This window comes from Chelonoidis abingdonii, chromosome 7 (assembly GCF_003597395.2).
Source record: "Chelonoidis abingdonii isolate Lonesome George chromosome 7, CheloAbing_2.0, whole genome shotgun sequence".
In the NCBI taxonomy this organism is placed as follows: Eukaryota; Metazoa; Chordata; order Testudines; family Testudinidae; genus Chelonoidis; species Chelonoidis abingdonii.
The window spans coordinates 43,773,071-43,796,953 of NC_133775.1; the positions used below are offsets into that span (position 1 = coordinate 43,773,071).

A 23,883-nucleotide genomic window follows, 5' to 3' on the forward strand; every position below is an offset into this window, starting at 1 on the left:
TGTTTCACATTAGTTCTTCTAAACCGTCTTACAAACACCACCATAAAAAATATTACCATAACAGAAACTAGGTACTAGAAGACTAGGAGAATCTAAGGGTATGTCTACACTACGAAATTAGGTCGAATTTATAGAAGTTGGTTTTTCAGAAATCGTTTTTATACAGTCGATTGTGTGTGTCCCCACAAAAAATGCTCTAAGTGCATTAAGTCAGCAGACTGCACCCACAGTACCGAGGCCAGAGTCGACTTCTGGGGCGTTGAACTGTGGGTGGCTATCCCACAGTTCCTGCTGTCTCCGCCGCCCATTGGAATTCTGGGTTGACATCCCAATGCCTGATGGGGCAAAAACAGTGTCGAGGGTGATTCTGGGAACATGTTGTCAGGTCCCCCTTCCTTCCCCCCATGAAAGCAACGGCAGACAATCGTTTCACATCTTTTTTTCTCGGATTACCTGTGCAGACGCCATACCACAGCAAGCATGGAGCCTGCACAGCTGACCATCACCGTAAGTTCCTGAGTGCCAGCGGATGTGGGACTGCATTGCTACACAGCAGCAGCTCATTGTCTTTTGGCAGCAGACAGTGCATTACAACTGGTAGCCATCTTTGTCGTACTCCTGGGTACTCTTTTAGCTGACCTTGGTGAGGTCAGTCAGGGGCACCTGGGCAGACACAGGAGTAACTCAGCCAGGTCATTCCCATCTTCTGCTGAGAACCCAAGAGATGATGATGGCTAGCAGTCAAACTGAACCATCTTCCGTCAGCCTAAAAATGTAAAAGATAGATGGAGTGGAACAACACAAGAAATAGACCCGATTTGTTTGTATTCATTTGCTCCCTCCCTTTGTGAAATCAACGGCCTGCTAAACCCAGGGTTTTGAGTTCAATCCCTGAAGGGGCCATTCCGTGTGACAGTTGTTTGTGTTTCTCCTTGATGCAAAGCCATCCGCTCTGCGCATTTTAATTCCCTGTAAGCCATGTCATCAGTCGCCTCTCCCTCCGTCAGAGCAGACAATCATTTCGTGCCCTTTTTCAGCTCAGACACCATAGTACTGGGATCATGGAGCCTGTTCAGATCACAGCCGCAGTTATGAGCACTGTAAAAACCACATGCATTATCCTGCAGTATATGCAAAACCAGAACCTGCAAAAGCAAAACTAAGCGAGGAGGCGATGGCGGCGAGGTGACGAGAGCGGTGAGGATATAGACATGGACACAGACATCTCACGAAGTATGGGCCCCAGCAATGTGCACATCATGGTGTTAATGGAGCAGGTTCATGCTATGGAATGCCAATTCTGGGCCCAGGAAACAAGCACAGACTGGTGGGACCACAGTGTTGCAGGTCCGGGACGATTCCCAGTGGCCGCAAAACTTTTGCGTGCATAAGGGCACTTTCATGGAACTTTGTGACTCGCTTTCCCCTGCCCTGAAGCGCCAGAAAACCAAGATGAGAGCAACCCTCACAGTTGAGAAGAGAGTGGCGATAGCCCTGTGGAAACTTGCAATGCCAGACAGCTACCAGTCAGTTGGGCATCAATTTGGAGTGGACAAATCTACTGCGGGGGCTGCTGTGATCCAAGTAGCCAAAGCAATCAAAGAGCTGCTGATATCAAGGGTAGTGACTCTAGGAAATGTGCAGGTCATAGTGGATGGCGTTGCTGAAATGGGATTCCCTAACTGTGGTGGGGTGATAGACAGAACCCCTATCCCCATCTTGGCACCGGAGCACCAAGCCCGTGAGTACATAAACCGAAAGGGGTACTTTTCAATGCTGCTGCAAGCACTGGTGGACCACAAGGGACGTTTCAACAACTTCAATGTGGGATGGCCGGAAAAGGTATATGATGCTAATGTCTTCAGGAACTCTGGTCTGTTTCAAAAGCTGCAGGTAGAGACTTTCTTCCCAGACCAGAAAATAACCGTTGGGGACGTTGAAATGCCTGTAGTTATCCTTGGGGACCCAGCCTAGCCCTTAATGCTATGGCTCATGAAGCCATACACAAGCAGCCTGGATAGTAGTCAGGAGCTGTTCAACTATAGGCTGAGCAAGTGCAGAATGGTGGTAGAATGTGCATTTGGCTGTTTAAAAGTGCGCTGGCACAGTTTACTGACTCGGATAGACCTCAGCGAAATCAATATTCCTATTGTTATTACTGCTTGCTGTGCACTCCACAATATCTGTGAGAGTAAGGGGGAGATGTTTATGGCAGGGTGGGAGGTTGAAGCAAATCGCCTGGCTGCTGATTACACACAGCCAGACACCAGGGCTGTTAGAAGAGTACAGAGGGCACGGTGTGCATCAGAGAAGCTTTGAAAACCAGTTTCATGATTGGCCAGGGTACGGTGTGAAAGTTCTGTCTGTTTCTCCTTGATGAGCCCTCCACCCCCTTGGTTCACTCTACCTCCCTGTAAGCTAGACACCCTCCCCTCTACCCTTCGACCACCACTTGCAGAGGCAATAAAGTCATTGCTGCTTCACATTCATGCATTCTTTATTAATTCATCACACAAACAGGGTGATAACTGCCAAGGTAGCCTGAGAGGGGTGAGGGAGGAGGAAAGCACCAGTTGGGGTGGGGGAAGAGGGAAGGACAAGGCCACACTGCACTTTAAAACTTACTGAAGGCCAGCCTTCTGTTGCTTGGGCAATCCTCTTGGGTGGAGCGGCTAGAGGCCCCCCACACCACATTCTTGGGCATCTGAGTGAGGAGGCTATGGAACTTGGGGAGGAGGACTGTTGGTTACATAGGGGCTTTAGCGGCGGTCTGTGCTCCTGCTACCTTTCCTGCAGCTCAGCCATATGCTGGAGCATATGAGTTTGATCTTCCAACAGCCTGAGCATCGACTCTTGCCTTCTGTTAGCAAGCTGACGCCACCTATCATCTTCAGCCCACCACTTACTCTCTTCAGCCTGCCACTTCTCCTCGCGTTCATATTGTGCTTTGCTGCACTCTGACATTGTCTGCCTCCATGCATTCTGCTGTGCTCTGTCAGTGTGGGAGGACAACAGGAGCTCAGAAAACATTTTATCCCATGTGCGTTTTTTTCACCTTCTAATCTTCACTAGCCTCTGCGAAGGAGGAACATTTGCAGCTGGTGGAAGAAAAGGGAGAGTGAACAATGGGTACACTTTCACGTTAAACCTTGCTGCTCACATTACACAGCACATGTGTTTGTGTTACAAGATTGCATTTTGCCTCTTTTATTGAGGGCCTGACTGTTTGGTGCGAGAGATAACTCACACTTCACCCCTCCCCCCACCACGTGGCTAACAGCAGGGAACATTTCTGTTCAGCCACAGCCAAACAGCCAAGCAGGAACGGGCACCTCTGACTATCCCCTTAATAAAAGCACCCTATTTCAACCAGGTGACCATTAACAATATCACTTTCCTGAGGATAACACAGTGAGATAAAAAACAGATGTTTGAATGCCAGCAAACACTGGGATCATACGCTGTGTTATGCAATGATTCCAGACTACGTACTACTAGCTTGACATGGTAATGTATCCTACCATGGCGGACGGAATAACGCCACCCTCCCTAGAAACCTTTTGCAAAGGCTTTGGGAGTACATCCAGGAGAGCTTTATGGAGATGTCTCTGGAGGATTTCCACTCCATCCCCAGACACATTAACAGACTTTTCCAGTAGCTGTAGTGGCCGCGAATGCCAGGGCAAATCAATCATTAAACATGCCTGCTTTTAAACCATGTATAATATTTACAAAGGTACACTCACCAGAGGTCCCTTCTCCATCTTCAGGGTCCAGCAGCATGCCTTGGGTGGGTTCGGGGGTTACTGGCTCCAGGTCCAGGGTGAGAAACATATCTTGGCTGTTGGGGAAACCGGTTTTCCTGCTTCCTTGCTGTGAGCTATCTTCCTCGTCCCCAAAACCCGCTTCCATGTTGGGTGATTCTCCACTGACCGAGTCAAAGCACAGGGGTGGTGTAGTGTAGTGGTGGCTGCACCCCCTAGCATGGCATGCTGCTCTTGATAGAAGTGGCATGTTTGGGGCTCCGATCCGGAGCGACCTTTTGCCTCTTCGTTTTTTTGGTAAGCTTGCCTTAGCTCCTTAATTTTCAGGCGGCACTGCTTTGCGTTCTTGTTATGGCCTCTGTCCTTCATGCCCTCGGAGACTTTTCTAATGTTTTGGTATTTCGTTTACTGGAACGGAGTTCAGCTAGCACAGATTCGTCTCTCCATACGGCGAACACATCCCGTACCTCCCTTTTGGTCCATGATGGAGCTCTTTTATGATCCTGGGACTCCACCACGGTCACCTCTGCTGCTGAGATCTGCACTCACCTGCACCTTGCTATGCTGGCCAAACAGGAAATGAGATTCAAAAGTTCATGGGCCTTTTCCTGTCTACCTGGTCAGTGCATTGGAGTTGAGAGTGCTGTCCAGAGCGGTCACAATGGAGCACTCTGGGATAGCTCCCGGAGGCCAATACTGTTGAATTGCATCCACACTACCCCAAATTCAACCCAGCAAGGCCGATTTCAGCACTAATTCCCTTGGAGGTGGAGTAAAGAAATCAATTTAAAGAGCCTTAAAGTTGAAAAAAAGGGCTTCATCATGTTGACCTTAAAATTGAGGTAACGCGGCTACATTTGACCAAAAATTGTAGTGTAGACCAGGACTGAATTAACATTACACTTAAATAATTTACAGAATTATCTCCATACCTGCAACTGAGGTATTTTAGCTCAAACAACTTCAATTTATAACCATAATGCCACATAACTTCTACTCAAATTTATCAGAAAACTTTACACCAAGATACCTCATCTTCTGAACTGACAACAAAGCCTCATACCATACCTACTCTTAACAGAAGTGTACCTGCTAGACATCTGGTACATGTGCGCAATCCTACCCAACCAAAATTGGTACTCTTATACATTGTGTCAGTTTTGGGTGGTTTCTTCACCTAAACCAATGGTTCCCAAACTGGGGTTTATGAACCTCTCGGGGTTTGCAAAATGTTACAGGAGGTTCCCGTGAAAAAATTCCCTAATGACGGACAAAGCTAGCCCTAGGGATCCGGGGCCAGCAGCCCAGAGCCCCTGGATTTCCAAGAGCTAAGCAGATCAAAGCAAGCATCTCTTTCACACTGAGGAGATTTAAACTTCAAGACTCCTTATAAGAAATGGAAAGGGAGGTGGATATTTTTTGCTGTTTTTAAAATTAAATAGGCAGCTAGTATTGTTTTTAATTTATTATGAAGAACAAGTTTAAGCTTTGTAGTAACGTGCATTGTTTGCCTGGACTGCTCAAGACCTGAATGCTTGTGTAGGAGGAACTCTGAGCTGGCTTTTTAAATACCTTCAAGCTGTTTCACATCTGATACTCCTTGAAGAAACATAGGAGCCTTGTCGTATAAAGAGGCTTGTTCAGTGTGATACAAGCTACGAAAGTGAGATCTTGGAACCGTTTTATCGTTTCCATAATGATAAAAATACTGTAATAATAATGGTTAATAATAAATAGTGTGTAATTAGCATGTCATAAAAACAATTTCCAAGACCACTGCTTTTATAATTTGTACTCAGGTAAGAGGAGAAAATCCCTGGAAATATTCATTTTCAAGAGGGATTTTGCGAGACATGACATTTTAGTGAAAGGTTGTTCAAGTTTGGGAACCACTGACCTAAACCAAAGTTTGCAGTTATTTTACTGTATTAACTTTAACTCTTAAAATGTCGTCCATGAGACTAGTACATTCTAGAATCTCCTACAAAGACCCAGACTGTTTATATTGGCTCCCACCACTCATCAGTAGAGCATCTGTAGCATAATTCTGAGAAAGTGAATTATCAGGTAAAAACTTTTCAGAATTCCTGCTTAATGCAAGCTCAAGAATAAAGTATTTTTTTAGTCTGTTACTTCAATATTATTACAGCATGAATTAATTTGGCCCAATATGTTATAATAATCTAATCTGTTTTTGCAACTTAAATGCTTCTATGCAGGAACTTTAAAAACAAAACAAAACAGTGATTCTTCTTAATTGTAAAAAGAATTTTTCCCTCCCATCTGTACCACGTAGACCTGTTTTCACTATAGAGTTGCCTTTTAAAATTCTCTCAGAATACAGTTCATTCTCTAATGTGACTATGGTTCTAAGAGAGAAAGAACACAAACTCTTGAGATGTCTTCATAAGACTAGCAAAGACCTCAAGGGCATAAGTCTCTTGAACACTGTTACAATATATTTCGATTCTTTTCACTAGTCAGGCCTATCCTCCTTTAAAGTACATGAGGAACGTAGTATCAGCAGATTTCAGTCATTTGGTATGGAAAGTAGATTTTCTAAACTAAAAGGCAAGTTCTTGTTTTCCTCCAAACTGCTCATCTCATGAGTAGTCTGTTGAATTCAATAGACTTTACCATATAAGGTAACTGTTTGTGGATTTAAACCCAAAGGTTGTCCTTCCAAAATCTCAATCAAACTTCACTGTTCCAGTCCCAAGATTTTGTGGGTCTTACATGTTCTCCCCTTTGAAATACTAGAAGAATAAAGCTACATCTACATCTCAAATTGTTTGACAGTTAAAATATTCCTTGAACTTTTTAAGAAGCTTCCTTTCATTATGTTAGAGGAAAATGCAGCTCTAATGTAGATACTCTCCAAAAGAATGCCATTTCAAAAAAGGTCTTTCTAGGGAAAGGCAATTTTAAGTACAAACACAATGCAACAAATCAAAATGTTAATATTTCCAAGTCTCTAAAACCGAGCTTTAGAGCTGTGCTCCAGCTCTGCTCCAGCTCCAGGCAAAAACCTGCTGCTCCACTGCTCCAGAGCTGCTCCGTGCTCCAGCTCCTGGCTCCACTAAAAAGCCTTGCTCTAAAAACAAACACAAGAAGAAATCAAGCTCTCACTGCACTATGCTTATGTCAGGAAAGAAATTGAGCTAAATACATTAAACAAAATGCATTAAGTTCATTTGACCAAAACATACTGACCACTACATTAGAACCATATTAAATCCTGAATAATCATTGTAAATATGGCTCATAAAAATAAAATATATATAATCTCAGACAGTTGTCTGGGACATCAAGTTTCTGTATTTATGAATCAACTGTGATATTACCTGAACTCTGCAACAGTGTCTCAAAATGGTAAGAACCAAACTAAATCATGTAGTTATTTGTTGTTAGAGAAATATTTTTTCTGAGTCTTGTTACATCGTACCTGTACTTGCAATAGTAGCCAGAAGCAAAAAGGATCGTTTATTTCTTTCAAATTTAAAGAATGAATGCAATCTTGAACTTGAGAGATTTAAGTATCATCAGGGCAACATAGGCTCATGACTTATCAATTTGCACGTCAGGTATCATTGCTCGATATCGAGTTATGCTGAATTATGATTATGAACTGATGTAGCCAGTTAAATTTCAGCTATGGTTCATAGGAAGAAACACAACCTGTCCTAACTCTGAAAGAACTGAAAATGGATGCTAAAAGAAATGGAATAAGACTGAAAGGAAGCATGAATTCCTAGCATTATTTTCATATTCAAAGTCATTTTTATCTCATTCATTTTTCATACATGATGTTTTTACATGACTATTTCCCACATACATCTTCTGTTCTTGTGCTGTATGTTTGGCTCATATCATATGCAAATACAGGTTAAACAAAGTGTACTCTTATCCCTGCACAACTTTGTTAAGTCCATGACATTGCACAGATGTAACAGAGCTGAATCTGAGACTGTATGTTTCTTTATCATCAGTCCCATAGACATCACTCCAACAAGGACAGCACTAACTCGATTTCGGTATAGCAGAACTGCACCCCATAGAATACTTCAGAAGTTCTCTCCAAGACGACATGTTTCTATAATATAGCACAACCAAGTTGTTCTTAAGAGTCACTTCACATTTGTTTGTGTTGTACCATGCATTTAAAACAAAGCATAAATATCAGACCCTAAATGTATATTTTTACATATTGCATGTGTACACACTATGTCTAAAGAAGAAACTGAAGACGCTTTTTATACCACAAAAGAAACAAATGTGAACTTCCCCAGAATAGAAGTGGGTGGAAGGATAGGACTTTTATCCAAGATAAGGAATTATCTGATGGAGAAAGTACTATTTTAACTAGGGAAAGCAGAATGAATGGAGACGTTCAAGACAGTTATTGCTCACTATTTTCTGTGAATTTAGGACAAAGTTTTGAAACCCCTTATTTCATTACTGATCACTTCAAATTCTGCCACTTCAAGACACATATGGGGAATGAGACATTCACACACACCCTAACATCCTTTGTAGTTCCTTTGGGCAAACATATGACAGCAGATAGTAGAAATATGGCTCTCTGTGCAGAAGAAGCTGTAATCTATTCCAGGGAGAGCTTTAAAAAAATGTTCAAAGGAGATGGTCAATCCTCCAGTTCTGCATCTGTTTCACATGTAAAAGTGTGTTTGAAAACTTGTTATGTAGGTATTTATGTATACTTCCATGCTCTCACCCTCAAATTCTACTTTGCAACTCCAGGAACTACTACCATGCAGAACACCGACTTGAAACTAATCACAAAACATGATCTGGAACACTTTAATGCTGTTTACAGTTCTATTTGACCTTATTTCCATTAGCTGCATTAAGTGGGTCAGATACTAGCATCAGAGAATTTAAAAAACGCAAAAGCAGAGAATATCTGCTCTTAACTGATGACTTGTTCCATTTGCTTGTGTATCTTTCAGAATGAAAACCATGGGGAGGGACAAAGGAAAGGAAAGGAATTTGGTTTGGATCAGACTTTTACAGAAAGCTAACCCCACAGGCTGCTTTACACATCCCATTCAAACTCAGCTAATAGAAACCAAAATATCTCAATCTCCTGAAGATAAAGAATTTGCAAAGCCACATCAGAATAAAACTCTGCCATATTTGAAGCTGCAGACACAATGCATATTTTACACCTGATATGATCATTTTGGGTTATCAAAAAATAAAATGACATGTTTAGTTCGTATACATGCAAGCCTACAGAACTGAATTGCTTAAGGACATTAAATTACATCGCCTCTGAAAACCCCCAAAGCAAATTATTCCAAGAATTTTCACTGCCTTAGCATTTTAGTGCTCAAATTTGCATTGATTAAAAAGAGATCATGAATCTGAGCTCTACAAAATATAAAAGTATTTTTAAAAATAAATTGCTTTGCAATAACCAGAAATGGTTATTACATACAGAAACTGCTAATATATGGCACTGTCAGTAGTCATGGAATTTTTTTGTTTTTAAATATAAAGAGAAAGGTTGTTGTCAGATATTACCAGCTCCTAATGGCATCATAAAGATATATGTCTTTTAGCCATGTTACAATATGCAACAGTACTCTGGCTACATATGCAACTGTTGCAGAATTCCAAAAAGAGAAACCTTTTCCTGTTGTTCTACAGAGAACAGGGGTGAAATGACTGATTGTTCCCGCACACTCCTTCTTTCAAAAACACCAACAAAACTGTTTTATAAATTGAAAATTAAATAAATGATACAGTTAAATCACATGTTTTTGTATTTTTGAAATGTTTGCCCTCAAAAGATATATTAGAAATATTACTGAGAATAAGCAGGATAGTATTCCTGAAGGCCCTGGCTTTTAGAAACATAGAGCATTTAATGCCAATTGTCACTCAACACTATAGAATTCTCTCCATCTAAATATGTAATATTAGTTTATTCTAATACTTCTAAAAAATATTAGTTCTCTCTCTTAGAATCCAGGTTATTGCTTAATCTTTACCTATCTGAGTGACTGCAGGCTTACCATCATACATATCAAAACTAACAGTGCACATCCATTTCCCTGGCTACTTCTCAGCTTTTAGACAGAAAACACTATTTTTGTATTACAACAAAAAATGTGCATGGAAAAACAATACACACAGTTTTGTAAGGCTGAATACCCCAAATAAATGCATTTAGACACTAAAACATGACAACTACTCATTGACGAAAATAGCACTGACACGTAAGAAAAAAAAGACAGCAGATATTCCAAAATAAAAACCACATGATCAAGCAATAGATCAAGATTATTTCCTCTCGTCTAATTCCCTCGGGAACGGCTCACGTCCGCAGCAGTGAAGGAACCAGCATGAAAGAAAGGGAAGAAGACGCCACCTACCTGTCCCAAAGGCTTTGGCCACCAGCCACGCTACATTACAAGCGATTTTAGCCCTGGTGAAATCATAATGGTCAAAAGGTTTGACGGCAGGAACAATAAACGTCTTTCTCATTTCCTTGAGGTCCGCAGCATCCCCCATCTTTTTATAGCACCTTCTCTTTTATTTACATGATTCTTCTTCCCAAGCCCTCCCCCCACAAAAAAAATGTAAAAAAAAAAGAAACGTATAAAAAATAGACGCGGCGGCAGCAGCAGCGGATGATGAACTCAGCTGGCCATATGGGGTGATGCCTCCTCTGCACAAGAACGTAGCAGAGCCTCTTCTCTCGCTCTTTGTCTCAGTTCATACAGACAAGGCCCCCGCCCCCCCAATGACCAGTTTATGACCCCCCCACACTCCCTTTGCTATGGAAATACCTCCCAGCAAGGGCTGATTCCGCGGGGATCCCCCCCAGCAGCCCGGCCTCCCTGCTCCGCAGGCAGGGACGGAGCTCCCGCGGGAGCGGGCAGTGATTTCCCCGCAGCTGCAGGAAGCGGGGACCTGGCCCTTCCCGGCCGCCGCTGAGACACAAGAGATGTCAAAACCCCCAGCGCAGGCTCCGGGCGCGGCGCAGCCCCCGCGCCTTCGCCTTCGCCTCCCCTCAGCGGAGACGCCCGGGCGGTGGGGGTGGTGGGGCGGCGGCTGCCCCTGCTAGCGCCCCGGCTCCCTTTCGGGCTGCCGCTAATTAACGCCTCTCGGCTCCTGTCCTGTCCCGCCCTGCCGCTGCGGCTTTCCCCAGCCGCTGCCGCACTGTATGGAAGAGCAGCTCCGCGCACGGCGCATGCGCCCCTCGCCCCCTCCTCAGCATGAGGCGGCCCTGGGCTGGGCGGGGCGCAGCGGCTGGGTAGGGGTGGGGCTTCCGCCGCTCTGGCGGGGAATGGCGTCACGTGGGCGGCCGGACAATAGGGCATTCTTGACGCCAGGCCAAGGCCGGGCAGCTCCCAGGCGCAGCCAGGCCTTGGGGGCCCTAGTGCCGGGGGAGGAAAGGAGGCGTGCGGTGCTCCATGGACGTACCGAGAGGGGCTGGACAGGGCGGTCCGGAAAGGAGCAGCAGCCGACGCGAACCCTACCACTGCATAGGCCAGTAGCCAAGTGGGATCTTCCACGGGGGACACTAGGAAAGCCGCACGCTTGTCAACTCTGGATGTTAACGTTTCTGGGGCATTTCCTGTCTTAGTGGGTTTGTCCCAATATCCTTGGCCAAAATCATTCCTCCCTATTATATTATTAGCATTGAAGTGGTGCCTAAGAACCCCATTCATGGACTAGTACCTAAGCGTGCTAGGTGCTGTACAGACACATCAGAAGGATGGCCACTGCCTCAAAGAGTTTGCAGTTCCCGTAAGTTTACAAATCTTTTTGCTAGTGGGTGGTTGTTCTCAAGGAGGCTGCATTTGGGTAGGGTCGGCTGTTTGTAATTTGTCGAATGTTTTGGGATTAAAAGGGATTATGATGGAGAAAATCTTATGTCAGGGAGTCTACAGCTTTTTTTAGTGTGTAGATTACATTTAATTGAGAGATTCTCATAGACCATCTCCTGTCCAACTCATAAATGCATGGACCATCTTCCCTCATGACTGCCTGAAATCTTTGAGACAATTTGCTTACGTGGAAAAGTAGTACCAATAATATTATTGTATTATTAAAACAAAATACACTATTGCATGTCTTTTAATATGAATCATCAGATGGAAACAAGAGGGAGCAAGCACTATTAGCCAGCTTTAGGTACAACAATAGCAAAAGATCTGTAGATTAACACAATGTACACAATTTGAGAACTGTATTATGCAATAAGAAAAATATTACATTTGTATATATTTAAAAAAATAAGTGAGGACTCTATGACCAACCATATATGTGCGTGTGTAGGCATACAATTATTAATATTGCCGGTGCTGCGTTCTGTCAAAATATTTTCTGTTCTTCTCCATTGGACCTTTTTACATTTAAATGCCAACTAACTGAAGAAGGCAAGAACTAGTTATATCTACACTGCTACCTCGATATAATGCCGCCCAATATAACACAAATTTGGATATAACACGGTAAAGCGGTGCTCTGGGTGGGCAGGGCTGCGCACTCTGGTGGATCAAAGCAACTTTAATATAACATGGTTTCACCTATAAGGTGGTAAGATTTTTTTGGCTCCCAGGGACAGCGTTATATCGAGGTAGAGGTGTATTCCATAAAATAGATAGAATTCCATACAAAAACATGCTTCACCTGCATTGTTGAACATCTAGAAGTCAGAAAATGCTATAGTAAAGGCTGCACACTAGCTGGGATGGGGATTATTGATGAGAAAGTAAAACACAAAAAGTACTTGCTTTTAAATAAATAAAATCTGTCACTCCAATTTTAAATATAACAGTTTTGATGTAATTCAAGATTTGTGACATACACTTAATAATGTCCCTTTATTGACCTACTGCTCCCTAGGCTTGGAATAGTCTCCCATCTCTGTCCACCAATCATTTTATCTTAATTCCTCTTTAAAATCAACTTATTCTTTAAATTCTTCCTCACTAATGTTGTGTTCACACATTCTACTCGAACTACTCTCTTCTGTTTCTTTTTATGTGTGAGTTAGATTCTATTACTGTTTTGGACTGGCACTGAATATTGTTTTGTTATTTGCCTTGTGAGGCACCCTGTATACTTCTGATACAATACCTGCATGTCCATATTATGTATATATGGTGGCATGTTGAAGTTTAAATTTTTATTGTCATGAGTTTGGCATTATTAGTAATTTGAGTGGAGAAGCCCTGAGTGAGTTATATAGCCTATCCAAAAAAAATATCAAGAGATCATCACTTCCATCGTGCACATACAGTTCTTAACACAGTGGGTCCCGGATCCTGATTTCTGCTATATGAATTATAATTATTAGTACACCTCTACCCTGATATAACGCTGTCCTTGGGAGCCAAAAAAATCTTACCGCATTTTAGGTGAAACGCGTTATATTGAACTTGCTTTGATCCACCAGAGTGCGCAGCCCTGCCCCCCCCCCCCGTAGCGCTGCTTTACTGCGTTTTATCCAAATCCGTGTTATATCAGGTCACGTTATATCGGGGTAGAGGTGTAATAGTGCCAAACCAACACAGAGACCCTGACTCAGGAGAGCAATCCCTATTCAGGAAGGCTTCTTAAGTACAAGCTTAACTTAAAGATTTACTGAACAGAGATTATTATTTTTATGTTTTCATTATTATTTGTATTATTGTAGTGCCTAAGAACCCTTTTGACGTAAGCAGTTAGTTAATATTCAGGGTCTGATGGCTTGTTGCTGTTAGGGAAAGATGTTGAGGATGAGTCTATGTATTTCTTTAATGCAGTCCTGCTTATTAGCAAATAATGTACATAAAGTCCTATTTCCCTGAAGACAGCAGGGCTCAGACAGTAGGAGACAGTTTCTTTGCTCATGATTCTAAAGCCACTTTCCATCCAGGACTCTACCCAAAAACTCACTCTCTTAGCTTTTTCTCAGGAATCACACTACACATACTTCTTTGACTGCCTCTGAGACTTCCTTGCTCCGTTCTGTCTGTGCTTCTTTGGTGTTTGTGATCACTCTCTCACGGACACTGCTCAGTCAAACAATACCCAGCTCCCTGTGTTTGCAGTCCAACCCCAGGGAAATCCCCTCAGACTTCATAGTTCAACCCTTATTCCAGCTTTCCACAATGGTCTATGTTTGTTTCAACTGTTTATTTCATAAAGGAGCCCAGTGGTTTTCTGTGTTGTTGACTAATATATGATGGATAGCGTATATAATTTGCACACGTGCGTGCGCGCACACACACACACACACACACACAGAGTAAGCATTAAGCACCAATAACATTAAGCACAAATATGGAGCCATGATATAGCCCAAACTGACCTATACCATAATCCTTTTCACTTATGCTAAGTATCCCATAACTCCTTGCATGTGCTGAAGTAAGCATTTGTCATAAGCAGATAGAACAAATGTATCTTGGTTCTGACAAGTCTCCTATGTCATAGTACAAACTAGGGAAGTACTTTCACAGACCAGTACCTAGAATGCTAGTATCCTAGCAAAGATAAGGAAGAAACAGAACAAGAAGTTAGGGAACCGGAACATCCATAGTGGGGTGCCAAACTGTAAACCCTGTTTATGATGGAAACCACTTCAAGCCAGGGCTGCAGCAGCAATCATAGTTCCAGTACTTCTAATGATGGGTTGGTTTTAATGATGTTTAAAGAGATGTGTAACTTGTAAAATCATCATATAAGTAATAGCACTGAAATGTGTGACTTTGGGAGCACACCTGCATAAGATGATTGTAACATCACTGCATGAGATGGCTTCTCGGAGACTGGTGGTATATAGAATCTTGTTCCTGTACTATATTAATAAACCTGACTGACATTGATTATTTGCTCTCTGGAGTATATTTTATATACCAAAGTGTGGTCAAGCAACTGACTATACAATTTGTCAACATTTATCCTGAAAGAAGGGCAGCTGTTAAAACAACTACTTCAATGAGATTTCATCCAACCCCTAGCCTAACACCTGCATACCTCATCTAAAATCAGCAGAGCAACAAAATGTACATCAGCTGGGTATATACTATGGCATATAATTTTCTTGTGCTACATACTGCAGTTATTAATCAAGCCAGACTCCTGCTTAAGTTGATGGTGACTTCAATGAGAGTTTTGCTTAATTAAGGATGGCAGAATTTAGCTTTTTGTCCAATATATTAATGTCAGTAATTATGCTTATCTACCTGATACTCTTTATCATTCCAGTAAGTTAGGAGTAAATAACTGTGCTTGAAATCAGCTATTGTTACTCCAGCTATACTTGTGTTAATTTGTTAAAGTTATAAAAAGAGACCATCTGTTGGCAACTTTTGGTAAAGACAGACTTAATACCCTGCCTTATAAATTCAGAAACATTTAACACTTTATCCCTAATAAACATAGATATCCCTACTATTACTTGTTGTTTTTCCATGAACCTTTTCATCCCTTCCCCAAAGTAACTGATTACTGCTTTATGGCCAAATTGTGGCTTGGTTTGTCAGTGTGTGCAAGGATATGTGAGAGCATAAGAAACCTCTCCTACCGCCACTTGTGTTCCTGTGCAGAGGGTTAGCATCCAGAAAACATTAGAAAGGTTCCCAGATATATTTGGCTTTTTACATTGTACAAATTACCCCTGTGAAACAGCACAGGCTTTCACCTACCCACATAATATTATATAGCACTTTTTGTCCTATGGCACTTTACAAAGGTTAAATGTTAGTATTTCCATTTAAAATATGAGGAAATTTAGGCAGAGAGACTGTAAGGCTGTTTTTTTCACTGACTTCAACTAGAGTTGTGAGTGTAAAGCACCATTTAAAAATCTTGAGTTGAGCACTCATGAGCTAAGGCACACAAAATTTAGTGGGCACATCTGAAAATTTGGACCTAAATGACTTGCCCAAGGTCACATAGTAAATCAGTTGCAAAGTGGGAATAGAAACTGGGTCGTCTGTCTTTTAATGTCCTGCTCTAATCATGACACCACACTGTATAATGGGGTACATGTGTAGTACTATTCTTTTTCTTTACTGAGAGGGAATCTCTGAAATATTTATTTCAGAAGACCTGTTTCATATTCTATTCCTAACAAAGTGCCTCCTGCTCTATTTCTAGCTATACTGCATCTTGCTATGTTAGGTGTATCAGTTTGTGTATTTCATTTAGATGTCTGACTCAGGGTATGTGTACAGTATGAAATTAATTCGAAATTATTCTATTTGAATTTTCGGAAGTGATTTTATACATTTGGTGTTGTGTGTCCCCACTGAAGCACGTGAATTTGGCGGAGTGCATCCACAGTACTGAGGCTAGCATCGAATGTTGGAGTGGTGCACTGTGGATGCTATCCCATAGTTCCCACAGTCCCCACTACCTATTGGAATTCTGAGTTAAGCTCCCTGTGTATGATGCGGCAAATACATTCTCACACGTGTTTTTGGATGTGTGTCACTTGCTCCTCCCTCCGTGAAAGCTACGGCAGACGTCATACTGCCAGCAGATGGTGCAGTACAGTGAACTGCCTGTCTCCTGGTACTATGAATCCACCTTGCATGTCCTCTCATTTTTCTGTCTACTCTTTTATCTAACCATTTCCCGCCTTTTTCATCCATCATGAACTGAGCCGCACAGCTTCCGCTGCAAACTCTGCTCTCCTGCTCTTGCCGCTTTAGCGAGCTTCCTGCCTCCATGAAAGCTACAGAAGACAATCGTTTACCGCCTTTCATTGGCTGTCTTGAACCAAACAGCTCTCCTACATTTCGCGCCCTTTTTCCAGGATTACCTGTGCAGGTGCCATAGAGCCCGCTCAGATCTCCGCTGCAGTTTTGACCATTGTAAATACCTCACGCATTATCCAGCAGTATGTGCTGTACCTGCAAAACTGGATGAGGAAGCGACAACAGTGCGATTACTATACTGATGAGGACATGGACACAGGTGTTCCTAGAAGCACGGCATGTGGTGTTTGGGAGATCATGGTGGCGTGGGCCAGGTTCATGTCGTGGAATGCCAATTCTGGGCCCAGGCAACAAGCACAGACTGATGGAACTGCATAGACTGGTGGAACTGGATGATTCCCAGTGGCTGCAAAACTTTTGTGTGCATAGGAACTTTGTGACTTGCTATCCCCTGCCCTGAAGCTCAAAGACACCAAAATGAGAGCAGCCCTCACAGTTGAGAAGCGAGTGGCCATAGCACTGTGGAATCTTGCAATGCCCAACAGCTACCAGTCAGCTGGGAATCATTTTGGAGTGAGCAGATCTACTGTAGAGGCTGGTGTGCTGCAAGTAGCCAACACAATCATTGACCAGCTGCTATCAAGGGTAGTGACTTTGGGAAATGTGCAGACAATTGTGGATGGCTTTCATGCGTTGGGGTTCCCTAACTGCGGCGGGGAGATAGGGATATGCGTTCCGTCTATCTTGGCCGCGGCACACGGGGGTGGCCATTATGTAAACCGCCAGGGGTACTTTTCCATGGTGCTCCAAGCACTGGTGGATCACAATGGACATTTCAACAACATCAACGTGGGATGGCCAGGAAAGGTGCATGATGCTCGCATCTTCAGGAATATTGGTCTGTTTAAACAGCTACAGGAAGGGACTTACTTCCTAGATCAGAAAATTACTGTTGTGGATGTTGAAAAGCCTACAGTTATCCTCGGGGATCCAGCCTACCCCTTAATGCCATGGCTTATGAAGTTGTACACAGGCACGCTGGACAGTAGTAAGGAGCAGTTCAGCTATAGGCTGAACAAGTGCAGAACGGTGGTAGAATGTGCTTTTGGATGTTTGAAAGCGCTCTGGCACAGTTTACTGACTTGGTTAGGTCTCAGCACAACCAATATTCCAATTGTAATTGCTGCTTGTTGTGTGTTCGACAATATGTGTGAGAGTAAGGGGGAGACTTTTATGGTGGGGTGGGAGGTTAAGGCAACTTGCCTGGCGGCCAATTTCACATAGCCAGGCAACAGGGCAATTAGAAGAACGCAGCAGGGTGCGCTGCACATCAGAGAAGCTTTGAAAGCCAGTTTCATGACTGACCAGGGTACGGTGTGACAGTTGTGTTTGTTTCTCTTGAAGTTACCCACCACATATATATATGAAAGGAAATAAAATCACAATTGTTCAAAAACTCTTCTTTATTATTTGTTGCGCAACACATTGAGAGAAATCAGAAGATAGACCGGGTGCGGAGGGAGGGGGTAATTGGATTAGGGGTGGAGGCGGAGGGAAGGACAAGTCCAGAAACCAAATCAAAAGTTTGTGTATGCCAACTTTCTGCTGCTTGGGCGATCTTCTGGGGTTGAGTGTGTGAGACCCCGTAGCCTCCCCCCTCGTGTTCTTGGGCATCTGGGTGAGGAGGCTATGGAACTTGGGGAGGAGGGAGCTATACAGGGGCTGCAGCGGTAGTCTGTGGTCTTGCTGCCTTTCCGGCATTAGATCCATCATACAGCGGAGCATGTCAGTTTGCTCCCCCATGAGCTTGACCATAGCGTCCTGCCTGCTTTCATTGCATGTGTGTCTCCTCTCTTTGTGTTCCTGTAATGCTTTATGGGACTCCACAATTGTTTGCCTCCACATATTCAGCTGGGCCCTATCAGTGCAGGAGGACTGCATGAGCTCGGTGAACATGTCGTTCCGAGTTCGTTTTTTCCACCTTCTAATCTGGACCAGCCTCTGGGATGGAGTAAACAGGGGCTGCATTGAAACATTTGCACCTGTGGAAGAAGAAAAAGGGAGGGTAGTATTTTAAAGATACATTTCAGAGATCAAAGGGAACACACTTTCTCAGTGAAACAGGCAATTCATAGTACACAGCACATGTTCTTTCTGTACAAGTTAGCATTTTGCCTCTTGTACTGAAGTGCCTGCCATGTTGGTGTGAGTAAGCCATCACACATGGGCAACAGAACTGAGCTTGCAGGCAGCCTAGGGGCACGCTGGGTTTTTCTTCATCCACATTCATTTCAATGCTTTCAAACTGCTGGGCCCCCTTTCCCATAGCAAGCAATGCCTGATGGGTTTGCCATATAAAAGGAGGGACTGCGGGCTCTCTGGGATGATCGCGTTACGCAACACCCGCCCCCCCCCCCCCCCCACCCACCCACCCACCCGCATGGCTCCGATGAGGCTCTGAGCAGGGATGAGCCCTTTAAACTAAATGTGAACAGCCCAACGTGGTTGGATTCCCCCTCCCTCAACCTGTGGCTCTGATCAGGCTCTCACTCACCAGAAGTACCTTCTCCAGAGTCATGGTCTGGGAGCCCGCCTTGGGAGTCGGGGGAGGCTGTTGGCTCCAGCGTTAAGAATAGTTCCTGGCTTAGGAGGGAAAATGGATTCCCCAGTTGCCGCCTGTGCACTGTCCTCCTCCTCCTCCTCCTCCTCCTCTTCATCCTCCAATAACTCATCCTCCTCGCTCCATGCAACTCCCCCCTTGCAGGTGTCCACGGACAGTGGTAGGGTAGTGGTGGCGTCACCCCCCACAATTGCATGCAGGTCACGGTAGAAATAGAATTTATGGGGCTGTGACCCAGAGCACCCGTTCACCTTCCTGGCTTTTTGGTACACTTATCTGAGCTCCCTGATTTTTGTTTGACACTGCTTTGTGTCCCTGGAGTAGCCTCTTTCTGTCATGGCCCTGGAGACTTCAGCATACGTATTTGTGTTCCTTTTTTTGGAGTGTAGTTCTGCCATAACAGATTCGTCTCCCCAGCATGCGATGAGATTCAGTACCTCCCGTTTGGACCATGCTGGAGGTCGTCTGCAAATCCAGGACTGCATGATTTCATGTGATGGTGGACTCTGCATGGTTGCCTGTGATGGTGGACTGTGCTGATAGTCACCTGTGCTGATGGTGACCAAACAGGAAATGAAATTCAAAAGTTCCCGGGGCTTTTCCTGCCCACCTGGCTAGTGCATCGGAGTTGAGAGTGTTGTGCAGAGCGGTCACAAGGGAGCATTCTGGGATAGATCCCGGAGGCCAATAAGGTCAAATTGCGTCCACAATACCTTTTAACTTGGGATTGCGATCTTGATTTAAGCGCTACGCCACTTGCCGAGGTGGAGTACAGAAATCAGATTAAAGAGTCTTTTAAATCGAAAAAAACGGTTTGGTCGTGCGGACAGAATCTTTTATTTTATTTTTTTAAATTAACTCAGCTAATTCCAAAATAATCGACTAGTAAAAACCAGGCCTCAGAGGAGTGTTGAGATAGTGCAATAGCAACAGCAAGCAGAAGTGGGATCCCGCTTTTGCTAGGAGTCCATGAGTAGGGATTGAAGAAGGAAAAAAAAGAGTGATACTTTGCGAAGCATCAAGTTCCATCTTCTTCAGAAGGCAACATGAGATTCCACTCATAGTAAATTTTCATAACAGAAAACTCTTTTCTTGTGTTTTGATGAACAGTGAAACAAGTTAATGACATTTAATTGATCATTAGACTTCAGAACTAATAACCTCTTGATATTAATAGGCAGTGGGCAGCTCACAACTCTCTCGGAATTGTTTTCAGTCTGGCATCACTGCATTACAATCTGTTCACATTTCCTTCTCAACCATATTTTGTTCTAAATGATAGCTTAAATTCTGGAGCACAAGATGGCAGCTTCCAGAATATAGTATATATTCACCAAATCACTATGAAGTAACCCTGTCCACAAGCTTTTGAACTGGAAGGCAAAGAGACTTGTAGATAAAGTATGAAATGCATTCATGGTAAATATAACTGAACATGCATCCGATGAAGTGGGTTTTAGCCCATGAAAGCTTACGCCCAAATACATTTGTTAGTCTCTAAGGTGGCACAAGTACTCCTTGTTCTTTTTGCTGATACATACTAACAGGGCTACCACTCTGAAACCTGAACTACTATTAGTAGTAACATAGCAAGAAGAAAGCCTGAATGACATGATGGCTTTCAGCCTTTTTAAAACAGAAGGCCAATAGAGGAAGAAGGGAAAAGGCATTCTAAGAAGCAAGAAAAGAAGTGCTCAAATGGTACAGGATAGATAGTTTTGTTTGATTGCTTCTCTAGGCACAGGACATTTGATGGAATTGTGTAGTGTGCAATGCATGGTGTCATTACTGTCAGCCAGCATTATCTGCCAGAATCAGGAGTGCAAGTAGACCCTGGCTCAGAGAAGGTAAAAACAAGTTAAGAGGGCAGCTGGGGTCATGCTGACTCAATTAGAGAAAAAGCTCTTTAACCAAGGCAGAAGGCTTATGCCAAATTCTCCACCCCTTTGCACCAGAGACTTCAGTTTGGTTGCATGGATGTGACTGAGAGCAGAATTTGACTGCATGGAACCATGCGATAAACAGGGGGCGGGAACACTTGATAGAAAACAGATAAGGAGTAAGGATTTGGAGTATTTATTCATTTGTTTGTATTGTGGTAGCACCTAGAGGTCCCAGGCACATATCGGGGCCCCACTGTGCTAAGCACTGTGCAGACACATACAGAGTAACAATGGTAGTGCCATGACATTGTACTGCTAGGCAAGTAGTTATAAGCAAGATTCTGATTCCGTTACTTGCTCTCATTTCATTTCTTAAAAAGGAGGGCCCAGTCACCATCTTGGAACAGGCCTTCACACCCTGAAGATCCTGAGGCATCAGCAGGAGGTCAGGGTTGTCTACAGAGTTGTCCCCAGCCTCTGTGATGCTGTTGCATCTTTGGTAACCCTCCTTGCTTCAGTGGACCCATCCTGTCACAGCTTCCAATGTACACACCACTTAGAGGAAGAAGGCTCAGTGAAAAAGCAGGGAGCAGCAGAAATGTAATTCAGCCTCTCACTGCATTACATTTCTGCCCTGAGCTCTATTGGTTGGTAGGGGGCTGAAGTGTGTTCCTCTTAGTCCCACTACTGACTAGCCGACTCTTTTTCCAGCCCACTCACTGCCTGCCTTCTTCCTCCATACTGATCTAAAGGAAGCGGGGAAATACTGCTGCAGAGGTGGTTAAAACCCCTTTTCTGCGTGGGAAGTAGAGAGACATGAGAGGAGAGCCTCTTATTCACAGATCATGGGGAATAGCTGGATCCAGGCTCTGTGATGGTGGTGATGATGTTAAGAGGCTTCTGACAATTATATAGGAGTTGCAAGGGATTAGTCAGTAAGCAGCTAGCGGAAAAGAAAATGAAGAATATTTGTAAGAGTTAAGAAAAAAAGAGGCTGTTATAAAAAGCAAGACAAGTTAAGGTGCATCAACATAATTACTGTGATGCAGAAAAACTCCCAGAACACAGATTAAAAATGAAATTTATTTTAAGGTGGGGGAAACTGACAAACCCCAGTAATCCCAGACATTACCAGATAAGGTGTGGAGCAACATGAGAGGATTCTGAACAGAAGTCATGGGAACCTGTCAGGATCCTGCCAGACATGAGAGTGATCTACAGTCGAAAAAAATAGGCAGACTGGGCAAGGCTAGCCAAGATTAGGACCATGGGATATATTAGTAGATGGAGCACTATCTGATCAAGAACAGCGAGTACATGAGGCAGACAGCTTGTAAACTGCACAGGAGAATTGTTCATAGGCACAGTGGTAATACATTTAGCCCAGGGATGGGCAAACTGCGGCCTGGCATGGCCCCGCTCCGTCACCGCTAGCCGAGGAGCAAGGTCAGGGGCAGCTCCACGCAGCTCCCAGAAGTAGCAGCATGGCTTCACTCCAGTGCTCCAGCCAGGGAACAGGGTCAGGGGCAACTCCACACAGCTCCCAGAAGCAGCAGCATGTCCCCCCTCTGGTTCCTATGTGTAGGGGCAGCCAGGGGACTCTGCACGCTGCCTCCACCCCAAGTGCCACCCCGGCAGTGGGAGCTGCAGGGGTGGTGCCTGCAGATGGGGCAGAGTACAGAGATGCCTGGCCGCGCCTCCACATAGGAACCGGAGAAGGGACATGCTGCTGCTTTGGGGAGTGGCTTGAGTCTTCTCCTGCACCCCAACCCCTTTCCCCAGCCCTGATCCACCTCCACCCCAAATCCTTCATCCCCAGCCCCACCCCAGAGCATGCACTCCCAGATGGAGTCTGCACCCCTTCCTGCACCCCAACCCTGTGCCCCAGTCCTGATTCCCCTTCTGCCCTCAAAACCCCTTGGCCCCAGCCCAGAGCACCCTCCTACACCCTGAACTCCTCATCTCCAGCCCCACCCCAAAGCCCCCTCTCTCCCGCAACCCACTCCCCTGTCTAGAGCCCCCTCCTGCACCACAACCCCAATTTTGTGAGCATTCGTGGCCTGCCATTCAATTTCTATTCCCAGACGTGGCCCTCGGGCCAAAAAGTTTACCCACCTCTGATTCAGCCCCTTCGTTGTTGTGTTTCACAGAAGCTTCTGTGCTGCTTAGAACAGCCAACAATTTGCACTAGAGAATTACCTCAGTGTACACGGAAACTCTACCAGTTAAAGCTGGCTTCTACACCACTTCCTCCTACACCACCCGCTGTGTTACCTCCTGTGCTGGAAATCAAACTCCAGAATAATAGAAGAGAGTAGGTAGGGAATGGTCCTGGCATGGCATGTAGAGGAGTAGAGTCTTAATATGGCTGGACCTTAGACCAGTGGTGTAAAATTAAAGTTCTTCCCCTGCAGCTTCAGCTTACTTTGGAACCATCAGAGAACCAGGGAGCTACAGTTGGTTCCCTGTCAACTTCCCCCTCCAGTTCATCCAAGTTCTGCTCGAGCGCAGTGGAGAATCAAGCCAGTAATGTTTTAGCATGGGATCTTTTGGGCAGCATGCAAGCAATTTAAGAGTACCGGTGATTGTTGTAGTCATTACCGACAGTTCAGAGCTTATTTCATTTGCGTTGAATTGTAAGTTATTTAGAGTTGTTTGATGGGAAATGTGCACATGTTAAAACCAGCAGAAAAAAAAAAGCAGGTTAAGCAATAACGGGTGTACAGACCTCTCATCCACTTTGATCCACTGCATTTTGTAGAACTGCTCCCTACAGCATTCCCTTTAATGTGATAATAGTCTGTTCTGAATACTTCTAGTGAGGGCCTTTCAATTGTTTCTCTTGTCTGTTTCAGTGCTGAATTGCTCAAGCATGTTTCTCCAGATCCATTTTGAATCCACAGATTACTTTTATGGGACTATTCATA

General features: G+C 44.1%; 2 protein-coding genes across 5 annotated transcripts in view; one reads left to right on the forward strand and one right to left on the reverse strand.

Moving 5' to 3' along the window:
- CAMSAP2 (calmodulin regulated spectrin associated protein family member 2) overlaps nucleotides 1–10,517 on the reverse strand; it is a 154,531-nt gene extending 144,014 nt beyond the window's left edge. For all 4 annotated transcript variants that reach the window (XM_032773502.2, XM_032773501.2, XM_032773500.2 and 1 more), the window contains exon 1: nucleotides 10,166–10,517. In XM_032773502.2, coding sequence (XP_032629393.1) covers nucleotides 10,166–10,304 — 139 coding nt within the window. In that variant the 5' untranslated portion in view covers nucleotides 10,305–10,517. The remainder of the gene's footprint in view (nucleotides 1–10,165) is intronic.
- Nucleotides 10,518–11,214: 697 nt separating this feature from the next.
- Nucleotides 11,215–23,883, forward strand: part of DDX59 (DEAD-box helicase 59) — a 72,166-nt gene continuing 59,497 nt past the window's right edge. Inside the window, exon 1 of the mRNA XM_075067850.1 lies at nucleotides 11,215–11,546. The gene's annotated coding sequence lies outside the window, so the exon portion shown is untranslated. The remainder of the gene's footprint in view (nucleotides 11,547–23,883) is intronic.